The sequence below is a fragment of the Natrix helvetica genome (assembly GCF_964273705.1).
Source record: "Natrix helvetica genome assembly, chromosome: 9".
In the NCBI taxonomy this organism is placed as follows: Eukaryota; Metazoa; Chordata; class Lepidosauria; order Squamata; family Natricidae; genus Natrix; species Natrix helvetica.
In genome coordinates this window covers 7805582-7817490 of record NC_138560.1, presented here as the reverse complement: position 1 = coordinate 7817490, position 11909 = coordinate 7805582, and the positions used below count along the sequence as shown (strand labels likewise).

The window sequence follows — 11909 nt, the reverse complement described above, 5'->3', positions numbered from 1 at the left end:
AGCTCGGGAGGGCCTTGCGTGGCCCCCTGCGAATTCCATTTTTGGCTGCAATGGCCTCCTCCTACAACCCTCTGCCAGCTAAAACGGAGCTCCATTTTTGCTGGCAGAGGCACAGTGGGCTGGTCCTTCACTATTTCCAGATCGGCCTCATGGAGGGCCAGATCTAAGCCCTCCACGGGCCGGATCCAGACCTTGCCTTAGGAGGTGCTTAGGTGGGAAACCAGGTGTTTTATGCAGGGTGATGGAAATTGTGGATTGCCTTCTCTACCAGTGATGCTGTATATGGAAGCACTGTATCCAACCCTACCAACCTTAACCATTTCTTTTATGCAAAACCCAGCCTGTACCTGAACGTATGCTGTAGTCAGTCAATATCTTTATTAATCAGCAATCCACACCTTCTTTCCTAAGGTGTCCACCAAAGTTCACACACCGTCTTCTAGACCACAGTAATTTCTGGTTTCCTCCTGCAGGACTCGATTATGCTGAGAAACATCAGGAACACCAGGAATATGGAGAGGCCCACCACCAAGGCCTCAATGATGGAGTACGTGTGAACCAGCTCCCCTGGTGGGCTCACCGCGCCAGGAGAGGTAACTAAAAACTTGCCCGCCAAACGTCTATTCACGAAACACTGGTAGAACGTGCTGTGTGAATCGTTCTGGAAGGAGAGGTGCAGGATCCCACCACCAGTGGCTTTGTCCAAGCTTTGGGGACTTCTGGAGACGTTGAGGTTCTTCTGGAGAAGCTGAAGGTGTGTCAACATCGTGAGACCTACCTGCCAGTAGACAGGGCTGATGAAGGCAAGAGACAAGGTCATTCATACAAGAGGAGGAATCAGACATCAATCCCAAATAAAAGCAGAGGATTGAAAGCCAACAGAGGCCATATTTTTTTTTAATGCCCAGGTTCCTTGATCGGGCTAAGCCATGGTTTGTTGACCAAATTGCAACTGACAGGACTCAAACACCATACAAAACTAACGGTTTCCAAGCCATGATACTTTGGCTCGTGTAGCACTCTCCAGTACCAATCACCTAACCACACGGAGGTTGGATGCAACTTGTGAACCCAGCTTTATCTTAGAAGAGGCTTTCCGTGCAACGTGTGAGACAAGAGGAAATGCCTCTTCATTGAGGGTTCTGCTGCCTGCAGTCTTGAAGAGTTTTTATATTAAAATATTCTAAAAACGAATTAGTCTGCCCAACCAGTGCAGATATCTTTTCAGCAGATAGTAATATTTAGATATTACAAGATACAAGATATAAGAGATTGGACAGCCATTTGCCTGAAATGGTATATGGTTTCCTGTTTGAGCAAGGGGTTGGACTAGAGGACCTCCAGGGTCCCTTCCAACTCTGTTATTCTGTTACAACTACTGCAGCCAATGAAGGTTGCAGTTTTAATGAGATAAAAGGTGGTAACCTTATATATTTGTACCACCTTGATCTGATATCAGAGATGACTGCTTGGGCTTCCTGCCCCTCTGTATTTCATATCCTTGAACCATTTATACTGCCTATTTAGTGAGATTTGCACAATATGCTAAGTGATCATGGGATTGCTGCAATATTAGCTCAGCGTGTTGTATAAGCCCGGCCAACATGGTTTGCAAACAATGGATTGTTTCCTGATTGCTTATTTGTACCCTATGACTGTCAGTAAGTGCTGTACCTTATGATTCTTGACGAATGTTATCTTGTCTATTTATGTACACAGAGAGCTTATGCACCAAAGACAAATTCCTTGTGTGTCCAATCACACTTGGCCAATAAAGAGTTCTATTCTATTCTATTCTATTCTATTCTATTCTATTCTATTCTATTCTACTCTACTCGTTTGATGCACCTCTTGCTTATTTATCATGCAACAAATTAACAGAGGAATACAATCAAGATCAAGGGACCCACTCTATAAAGCCTTAGTAAAACCATACCTAGACTACTGCATCCAGTTTTGGTCACCACACTATAAAAAGATGTTGAGACTCATAGAGAGAGTGCAGAGAAGAGCAACCAAGATGATGAGGAGACTAGAGGCTAAATCATACGATGAACGGTTGCAGGAGCTGGACATGGCTAAGTCTAGTGAAGAGAGGGACCAAGGGAGACACAATAGCAGTGTTCCAATATTTGAGGGGCTGCCCCAGAGAGGAGGAAGGGGTCAAACTATTTTCCAAAGCACCCAAAGGAATAATGGATGGAAACTGAACAAGGAGATATTCAACCTGGAATAAGGAGATATTTCCTGACAGTGAGAGCAATCAACCAATGGAACAGAAGTTGTGGGAGCTTCATCCCTGGAAGCTTTCAACAAGAGACTGAATTGCCATCTGTCAGAAGTGGTGTAGGTTCTCCTGCTTGGGCAGGGGTGGTGGAGGACTAGATGACCTACAAGGTCCCTTCCAACTCTGTTAATCTGTTTAAAAAATCTGTTATAAAAAGGATTAGAAGGGGCAATCAATCTTTTTATGCAATTAAGTGTCTTCACCTTTTCTTGCTAAGTCCTTCAAAAACTGTACAGATGGAGTGAAAGGGACTGATATTTTCATTGTATTTTTTATTTCTTATTTTTGCAGGTGTCCTGACGGTGGTGGGGAAGGTGTTCACTGTTCTTAGGTATTTCAGCAGATGCTTAGCACACTGATTTTTCTCACAAAAAGGAACAAAACCACATCTCTATAAATAACAATGTGCTTCAGGGGCTGGAAAAACTGTACAGTAAGAGGCCCCACAATTCACAGGTTACTCATTCTGGCTTAGAACAATCCATAAATCTTCCCCATCCCACCCCCCAGTTTACAAATAGGCTGTCCTATCCTGCAGCATTTCTCTTTTCAAAGAATGCCTAATTGTCTGTAGGATTGTTTATATATTCATTTGTTGATCCATCAATCCATCCTAGAAGAACTGCAAGAATTGGGGTGTCCCCCACCCTGGACTCACGACGCTAGCTGGAAAAAGCAGGTGGCAACCATGGCCAGCCAAAGCTTTGTGTTGTGTACTGATTGTGCCTATTCCTGGTTACTCATGCCTTAGTCACTTCTTACAGTGATGCGGCACTCACAACTTCCGAAGGCAAGCTGTTGCACTGGTTGAGTGTTATCGCTGTTAGGAAATGTCTCCTTAGATCTCGGTTGCTTCTCTCTTTGATTAGTTTCCATCCCATGTTTCTTGTTTTGCCTTCTCTAGTGCTTTGGAAAATAGGTTGCATCCTTTTTCTTTGTGGCAGCCCCTCAAATACACTGGCATCGTGTCAGCCCTGGTCCTTCTTTTCTCTAGACTAACCAGACCCAATTCCTGTTGTGCATATTAGATGGGTAGGCATATAAAATATAGTAGACAACTAAGTTGGATCCAAGGGAAAAGGAGAGGAACTGAAAATAGACTTGAGTCCTAAGCTGTTTAGGATTTAATAGGATGCCTAACGAAGTAAAGTTTCTTTTTTAAAAAAAGTATAATAAAGACAAAAGGAAATGACTCCCTTCTACTGAGCTCCAGACTTAGGTAAAGGTAAAGGTTCCCCTTGCACATATGTGCTAGTTGTTCCTGACTCTAGTGGGCGGTGCTCATCTCCATTTCAAAGCCGAAGAGCCAGCGCTGACCGAAGATGTCTCCGTGGTCATGTGGCTGGCATGACTCAACGCCAAAGGTGCCTGGAACGCTGTTACCTTCCCTGAACAAAACTCCACATTGGTGACAGGAAGGGCATCCAGCCGTTAAAACACTCTGCTAGCTCCATTCAGTTGTCCAGACATCAACCCCGCAAGGGATTATGGGGTCGTTAAATGATGATGATCTTAACTTCAAACAGTCGTGAAAAGAATGGTTGTAAGTCGAGAACTATCTGTATTAAGCCCCAGACAAGGATCATCAGATGTTACCACCTGGAGAATAATAATAGGTCAGATCGACTTGCAAGTTGAATTGCTTACTCTGCTAACAGTGGCTTTGGCTTAGTTAGCTCAATCCTGGAGCTCCTGGATCTGTTTCTATTGTGTCTGCTTCATTCAGTTGCTCCTGGTTATTTTATTTTTTAAAAAACGAATCTTGCTGCCAATAGGAGAAATGGAACTCCACCTGGTACCCGAAGGTGAAAGGTTCATGTAACTCGTCAATGATTAACGTGTCTTTTTTTTTTTTTACAACGTACAAGAGATACAAGCAAAACCAAGAGAACTAAATCAACATTTCCTGTTTCTCCAGGAAAACTGCTATCCTGAGTGCGCTAATTCAAACAAAGTTTTCTTCTGAAAATAAAACCCCGCTATATAATTAAGTGCGGCAAGCATAATAGCTGTACTCTATTAAGATGTCTCTGGGTGATTGCAAAAAGCTAGCAGGAATTTGAACTCCTTAGGAGTAATAATAGAAACAATAGAATAGAATAGCAGAGTTGAAAGGGACCTTGGAGGTCTTCTAGTCCAACCCCCTTGCTTAGGTAGGAAACCCTACACAACTTCAGACAAATGGTTATCCAATCTCCTCTTAAAAACCTCCAGTGTTGGAGCATTCACAACTTCTGGAGGCAAGTTGTTCCACTGATTAATTGTTCTAACTGTCAGGAAATTTCTCCTCAGTTCTAAGTTGCTTCTCTCCTTGATTAGTTTCCACCCATTGCTTCTTGTTCTACCTTCAGGTGCTTTGGAGAATAGTTTGAGTCCCTCTTCTTTGTGGCAAGCCCTGAGATATTGGAACACTGCTATCATGTCTCCCCTGGTCCTTCTCTTGACTAGACTAGTCATGCCCAGTTTCTACAAGCGTTCATCCTATGTTTTAGCCTCCAGTCCCCTGATCATCTTGGTTGCTCTTCTCTGCACTCTTTCCGGAGTTTCAACATCTTTTTTACATCGTGGTGACCAAAACTGGATGAATATTAGATGAATGTGGAGGAAGCAGCCTTGTGACTGGCTTACAAATATCACACAATTTTTGAAATTTCCCCCCTTTCAGCTAAAGATCCTGTAGGGTATGTTTATGGAGAAAAGGAACAGCAGCCAAGCATGTCCCAAAGGTGCTTTTTTCAGGAGGCAACTGGACTTTCTTGTTTTTCTTTTGAAGATGTTTTGCTTCTCATCCAAGAAGCTTCTTCAACGTCTTCAAAAGAAAAATAAGGAAGTCCAGTTCCCTCCTGAAAAAGCACCTTTGGGACAACCATGGCTTGGATGACTGAGAATCTCTACAGCTAAGCAGTTTTAAATGTGGGAACCAGACAGAGAAGTTATGCAATATATTTAAGCCACGATGGCTCAGTGGTTAGGATGCAGTAATGCAGGCTATTTCTGGTGACTGCCAGCTGCCAGCAGTTCGAGTCTCACTGGCTCAAGGTCGACTCAGCCTTCCATCCTTCCGAGGTGGGTAAAATGAGGACCCAGATTGTTGGGGCCAAAGGCCGACTTTGTAAATCGCTTAGAAGAGGGCTGTAAAGCACTGCAAAGCAGTTTATAAGTCTAAGTGCTCTTGCTGTTAAATTAGTATGATTTGCTTTAACCATAGTCAGGTCCCAGTGCAATAAGCCATCAATACGTTTGCAAACTATGAAGACTGAATTTATACAGTACGCTAAGCTGAATCAGAAAACACATTATTGCTTAGTAGATTTGAATAAACGAGAGATATCATAAGCAAATCATAGCGACGACAATACCGGTAGTCCTCGACTGGCTGCAGTTCGTTTAGTGACCGTTCAAAGTTACAACGGCACCAGAAAAAGTGACTTACGACCGTTGGGGCATCCTAATGGTCATGTGATCAGAATGCAGACACTGACTTGTATTTATGCAATGTCCCAGGATCATTTGCAACTTTCTGACAACCCAAGTCATTGGGGAAGCCAAATTCACTTAACAACGGCGATCTTAACTTAGCAACTGCAATAATTCACTTAACAAAGCTTTCACTTAGCAACAGAAATGTCGGGATCAATTGGGATTGTAAATTGAGGAGTACCCGTACTCTAATGTACGACATAATGAGCTACATTTTGCTAAACTAGAATGGGAGGTCTGCGTGTTGGAGACAGGAAAGACTTTAGTACCTGTAGATGGAGGACGCTGGGCAGCGCAGGTGAGCAGTGGCTTTTTGTTGGGGGTGATAGTTGGTGAAGACCAGGAATGGTACCCAATGGGGCTCCTCTTGGCCAGCCAAGTATGATGTGTCACAGCGCACCTGGCAGGTTTCTATTCTCAGCTCTGGTCCCCGTTGTGGCAACATCAAATACTTCTGCCTAACCATCCCACAAGGCATGGGCATTTCCTCCTCAGAGTGCATCGTAGTCAGCTGGGCATAACAATAACCCACTTGCTTCCGTTCCCCGGGGTGGCCACAGCGATCGCAAGACTGCCAGGGGCTCCAGGAGGTGAACAGGGTGGCTTGTGCTCCCTTGTCGAGCGGCACCGTAACGTTGTCCAAGCTGGCCTCTCCCAGCTCTGCATGTGACACGTGGAGACGCTCGGCATCCTGGAAGTCAACCTCATAATAGCCAAGGGTGGCATCTCCTGCACGACAGGTGTACAAACCTGAATCTTCTAGACTGGGACTCGGGATATATAGGCTGCTGGTGCTGGCAAGCAGTCGGGATTTGAAACGTAGTCTCTGCAACTTGTCATGGCTAAAGAGGGGCCAGGAAGTCCCGCCTGAGCGTAAGAAGGTGAGGGGTTGCTCATCGGTCCAAGATGGGTCGAGGTATTGCCAAGTGATGTGGCCTCTGTAGGAAGAGCGCGGACAACGTAGGATCACAGGGTTATTGGAGATAAATGCTAACACGCAAGGCTGGCCAGGGAAACACGGCTGGCCCAGCGAGTGGTCTTCATAATGGTTACCTTCAGCGATGGTTAAGAACAGACCCAGAAGGAAAGCCAACAAGGGTGCCCAACTGGACATGGCAAGCTGGGTACTGACCTATTAAGGAAACCCAGGGAAGGAAAAACCCAGCTGTGACACTACGGCTGATGTCACAATAGGCAGAACAATGCTGCTGTTAAAACTGACCTTGTTCTGGAAGACTGAATACCCACTCAGATACAGTATCAATTTAGCATCCTGGATTTTGTGTGTGTGTGTGATGTATGTGTATGTATATAAATATTTGTGTGTGTTTGTGTGTGTTTGTGCTATGTGTGATGTATATATGTGTGTATTTATATAAATGTGTGTGTGTGTGTGTGTGTGTGTGTGTGTGTATGTATAAGTGTTACGTCAAAGCACCTGGTATGCCCAAATATGGGAGGGAGCATATTGCTTCCCTTTCGCCTTTCAGCTCCACTCCAGGAGCCTTCCAGGCAGAAAAACCATTTTGTGTTGCATTTGTGCTGATAAATAAATAAAGGGAGACTAGTATAGATCTATTTCAAGCTATTTAGCTCTCATCAGCTAGCCATACCCTTACTTACCTTACTTATTTGGGCATACCAGGTGCTTTGACATAACAATTATTTCCTTGGCTCAGCTGATAAGGGAAGAGAGCTTGTGGCTTAGAGGCATTTAATACAACTGCCGAACGTGTAAAAACAGCCATATATATATATATATGCTGGTCTTTTCCCCTGTAAGATTGAGGTTGTCTTGGCAAGGTTTCGGCGAGGTCTCTATTTCGATAGCTTCCATAGCTTTAAGCCGAAAACACCAGCCTGAGAATGGAGAGTGAGACCTCGCTCGAAATGTTGCCAATTATCTCCTAATAGGCCGGTTAACAAGACCGCTTTATATTATTAATATTTTTAAAACCTGATTGCGTATCAGACACGTTTTTAAGTGAATAAGTGGCAGAAATAAGAGAAGGGGGGAATATTAGTGTGTACACCTTTATATAATAAAATAAAAGCAATAACAAGAGAAAACATGGAATAAGTGAATGACAGATTGTAACCTAATGTAAATGTGTATCATTATTAGAAATTTGTAAGTTGATTGAATGTAATTATTAGGATTAACTTTATTAGTTTTATTTGTATTAGAATGTATGAGACAACTGTTCATGCACTGATTTGATATATTTGTAAAAAATAAAAAAATGGAAAACTTGAAAAAAAAAGACTTTTATTAAACCACTTTTTTTAAAAAAATCAGCACGTAGAAAGTGATATATTTAAAAAAAACAAGTAATGGGAAACATAAAAGTAATAACAATGAATAAATAACTAGCAGAGATTTTTCAGCTTTTCCACGATTTATATTCCAGCCTCTGTTATAAGTTATCAGTAACATAGACGCCCGGACCAAGTCTTTTTTTTATTTTAATAAAAGCTCGTACACTTTCACCTTTCCTGGTATTTGAAAGTTGTGTTTTTTCCTCTTGGGCAGTACCTGGGCGAGTTCACTTTTCCTTCGGAACGGGGGGGGGCAGAGAGGGAGTTCGTAAAGTTTTCCTTCACTCTCTCCTCCCCCACTTTTCCCAAATAGTTTGGCTCCTCAATGCATTCAAAGGACGCCTTGGGGCTTAACCATCGCCCCGAGGGGGGGGGAAGAGTAGAAAGAAAGACCCGAAGTCTGACCTTCGTTCTTTCTCTCTCTCTCTCTCTCTCTCGTCATTATTCAGCTCGCCCTTAAAAAAGTGAAGCCGAGGTCAAGAAACGAGTGAGTCAGTTTCCGCCCCCTAAAATAAGCCTCGGTGGGAGGCTTCCCGTTTCCCTGAAGGAGTTGGTACTTTCCGTTCCTTGGGCGAGGTTGCCTCTTGCTAGGGCAGCAGCACCTGTGGAGCGCGCAGACCGAGACGCGGCGGCGCTGGGCAGCCTGAAGACGAAGCGGAGCGAGTGGCGGAGTTCTGACTGGGAGAGCTTCACCCGAGGGAGAGCGGGCTTGGAAACGGACGCGTCTGGGAGCAACTTATACCCCAGCCCTCCTTCCCGGCTCGAAGTCCAGAGTACAGAGGTTGGGGAAATGGAGACCCGGAGGACGCGTCGACTGGTCCCCGCGCTGCCCCTGTTGTGGTTCTTGGGCACCGCTTGGATTTTAGGTGAGCGAGAGAGAGAGATGAACAGGGGTGGGTGGATGGTGGGGAAAGGTTCCCGCTCGCTCCCCGACGACGTGACCCCTCCGCCCTCATTGCCCCTCCGCCCGCCTCTGAAGGGGAGACTCCTCGAGGACCCCTTCTTTAGGGCGCAGGGGAGAGGAGACTCGAGAGCTGATTGGGCGATCGCCAAGCGCCCCTCCGCCAATCGCCTTTCCCCGCGGCTTCTCCCGCGCGGACTTCGCTTTGGGGGGGAACCCGAAAGGGTCTTTGCTTCCTTTGCCAGCCTTCTCACTCCCCCTCCTTCCTTCCCCTATTATCTTCGGCGGCGAGATCTTGCTCGGATCCCCGGGGCGATTTTCTGGAGAATCGCCTGAAACAGCGCTTTTCTGGAGAAAGCAGACCCGCACCTGTTGACATGCAACCTGTTGAATCGGGATTCTGAATGATCCCACTGTTAAACTTCCCAAGGGGGTCGTATACAGGTCGTCCTCGACTTAACAACAGCCCCCGTTTAGTGACCGTTCAAAGTTCCAACGGCCCTGGGGGGGGGGAAAGTGACCGGTTTACGGAGTTACTGACCTTTGTGGCATTCCTCAGGATCATGTGATCGAAATTCAAATAGTCTGCAACTGGTTGAGATTTATGACCGTTTGTTGCGTTGTCGTGGGATCACTTTTGGGAAACTTCTGAAGAGGGAACTCAATTTTGGGTAGCCAGATTCACTTAAAGAGACTGCAGTGATTTCACTTCACAGCTGCAGCGAGGAAACTTGTAAAATGGGGCAAAACTCACAACAAATGTCTCACTTAGCAACAGAAATTTGGGATCCGTTGTGGTCGTAAGTCGAGGACTACCTGTACACGAAAAGAGGGCTTTTTAATTTATTTATATATATATATATATATATATATATATATATATATATATATATATATATATATATATATATATATATATATATATATATATATATATATATATATATATATATATATATATATATATATATATATATATATATATATATATATATATATATATACACACACACACACACATATACATACAGTTTTTTTAAAAAATCCGCATTTAAAATGAACTTGGTTAAAAACTGGTGCAAATGCAACTTTTGGGATTGTTAAGGGACGTGGCGAAGGGAATTTGGGTGTAGTGAATTGTTGGGTGTTGTGATGTGATGTTGCGGTCGTACAAAGGCAGTAATGGGCTTGGTGTGGAGACTTAGATCTGCAGCTGGTATTTTTGTGGATGTGCATTTGCACATTCACACCTCCATTGTGGTTTTGTTGTTGTTGGATTGATAATCCTCCTTTCCACCAGAAGCTTAAAAAATAGTGCTTCCTCCAATTTATCTCTTTAACAACAACTCTTCAAAGTATGTTGGGCGGAAGGACAGTGACCAAGTCCAAAGACGCAGAGTGGGTTTCTGGGGTTGAGAGCTGACTTCAGTCTGGGTTTCTTCAGCCCCTTAATCACTATCATCAACCATACTGGCTGCTACTGGTAATAAAATGTTTTCTTTCCACCTCTCCCTGAGCCCTTCTTTTCCGACTAAAGCTAGAGCTTCCTTTTCACAAGGAACATATCCTTGGCTCTTCTGGGCTCAAGGTTTCTTAGCATATACTATTATCTGGCTCATAGCCCAAAGAAAGGAGGAAAATGCCTCCCCCCCCCTCCTTTTGCATTTCCTGTTCGTCATTTGCCTTTGTCTTGCCTGCTGGAAGGAACAAAGAATAGACCCTCCAGGGGAAGGAAATGGGGTGATTTGAAGAAGCCATGACTTTCCCCCTCCTTGTGCACGCTTGTACCAGTGATGGAAAATTAAATGTTTTCGAACTCATGTAGGGACAGAAAGTATAGCTGTGAGGTTTTCCAGCTAGAGCCAAAGATACAGCTTTTCTGCTGTATCCAGTGTTTTTGGGGTATTTGCACAAGCCCCGTGTTGTGTCCGGGCAGATGACAGGCTATCATAAGAGTTTATTCGGGTAGGTCTACAGCAGGGGTGTCAAACTCAAGGCCCCGGGGGGCGGCGGGGGGGGCTGGATCTGGCACTCTGGGTGCTTAGATCTGGCCTGTGGAGCCACCCTGGAAACAGGAAAGGAATGGCCTGTGGTCCCTCTGCCAGCAAAAACAGAGCTTGAGAGGGTTGTGTGTGGCTCTCAGAGGCTCCGTTTTCAGCCGCAGCAGCCTCCTGCAGCCCTCTGCCAGAGAGAACGGAGCCCGGGTGGGCCCCCAGGCGTCATTTTTTCTGGTAGAGGGCTGCAGGAGGCCGTTTGGGCTGAAACGGAACCCAGGCGGGCCAAGTAATATCAAGCTGGCCATGCCTACCCTTGCCACACACCCTGCCTCCCCTCCCCCCGAGGTCAAACACAACTTGATGTGGCCCTCAGTGAAATTGAGTTTGACATCCCTGCTCTACTGTAAGAACCTTAAAAAGCATTTGAAATGCAAGATTTGAAGCCAAAATAATTCCTTTATTCCATTGTTCGGGTTATTTTTCACATCTCATGTGATCAATACATGGCAGGGTGTGTGACGTTTGGCATATTATCATTTTCCTGCAAGGTGAAACATAAAACCCGTGGAAAGGAAGAGTTAGCCAGTTCCTAGCCTTTAATCCTCTGTAAAGGGGGGAATGTTTCAGGAAGAATCAAGGAACTTTTGGTTTCTGTCGCAAGATCTGTTGTGTATTTGTTTGAAGCCTGTAAGGTGTGCCTTATTAGACTTTTCTTCCTGGAAGGCTGATGACTGATCCAGACGGGAGCTGCGGTCGTCACACACATACACACATCGAAACTGCAGGTCCTTTGTGGGAGGAAACTGATCTTAGTACCAACCCCCTTTCAGGCTGGAATGAAACCACAAAAACAAATAAAACCAGAGGGAAGACTATGACTACAAGATACACAATGGTGTTAGACTTGCTTCGTCAGAACAAAAGT

General features: G+C 44.7%; 2 protein-coding genes across 4 annotated transcripts in view; one reads left to right on the top strand and one right to left on the bottom strand.

Annotated features, from left to right (window-relative positions):
* Positions 1–362: 362 nt before the first annotated feature.
* Positions 363–8063, bottom strand: FAM187B (family with sequence similarity 187 member B). The gene is made up of 2 exons (XM_081961567.1): positions 6037–8063; positions 363–794 (listed from the first exon to the last, which is right to left on the bottom strand). Exons 1-2 carry the CDS (start codon positions 6879–6881, stop codon positions 440–442), a joined length of 1200 nt encoding a protein of 399 aa, XP_081817693.1. The 5' UTR covers positions 6882–8063; the 3' UTR covers positions 363–439.
* A 20-nt stretch (positions 8064–8083) lies between these two features.
* LSR (lipolysis stimulated lipoprotein receptor) overlaps positions 8084–11909 on the top strand; it is a 28475-nt gene continuing 24649 nt past the window's right edge. The window contains exon 1 of one of the 3 annotated variants that reach the window (XM_081961566.1): positions 8084–8952. In XM_081961566.1, coding sequence (XP_081817692.1) covers positions 8877–8952 — 76 coding nt within the window. In that variant the 5' untranslated portion in view covers positions 8084–8876. The remainder of the gene's footprint in view (positions 8953–11909) is intronic. The other 2 variants (XM_081961564.1, XM_081961565.1) reach the window with 2 other exon arrangements.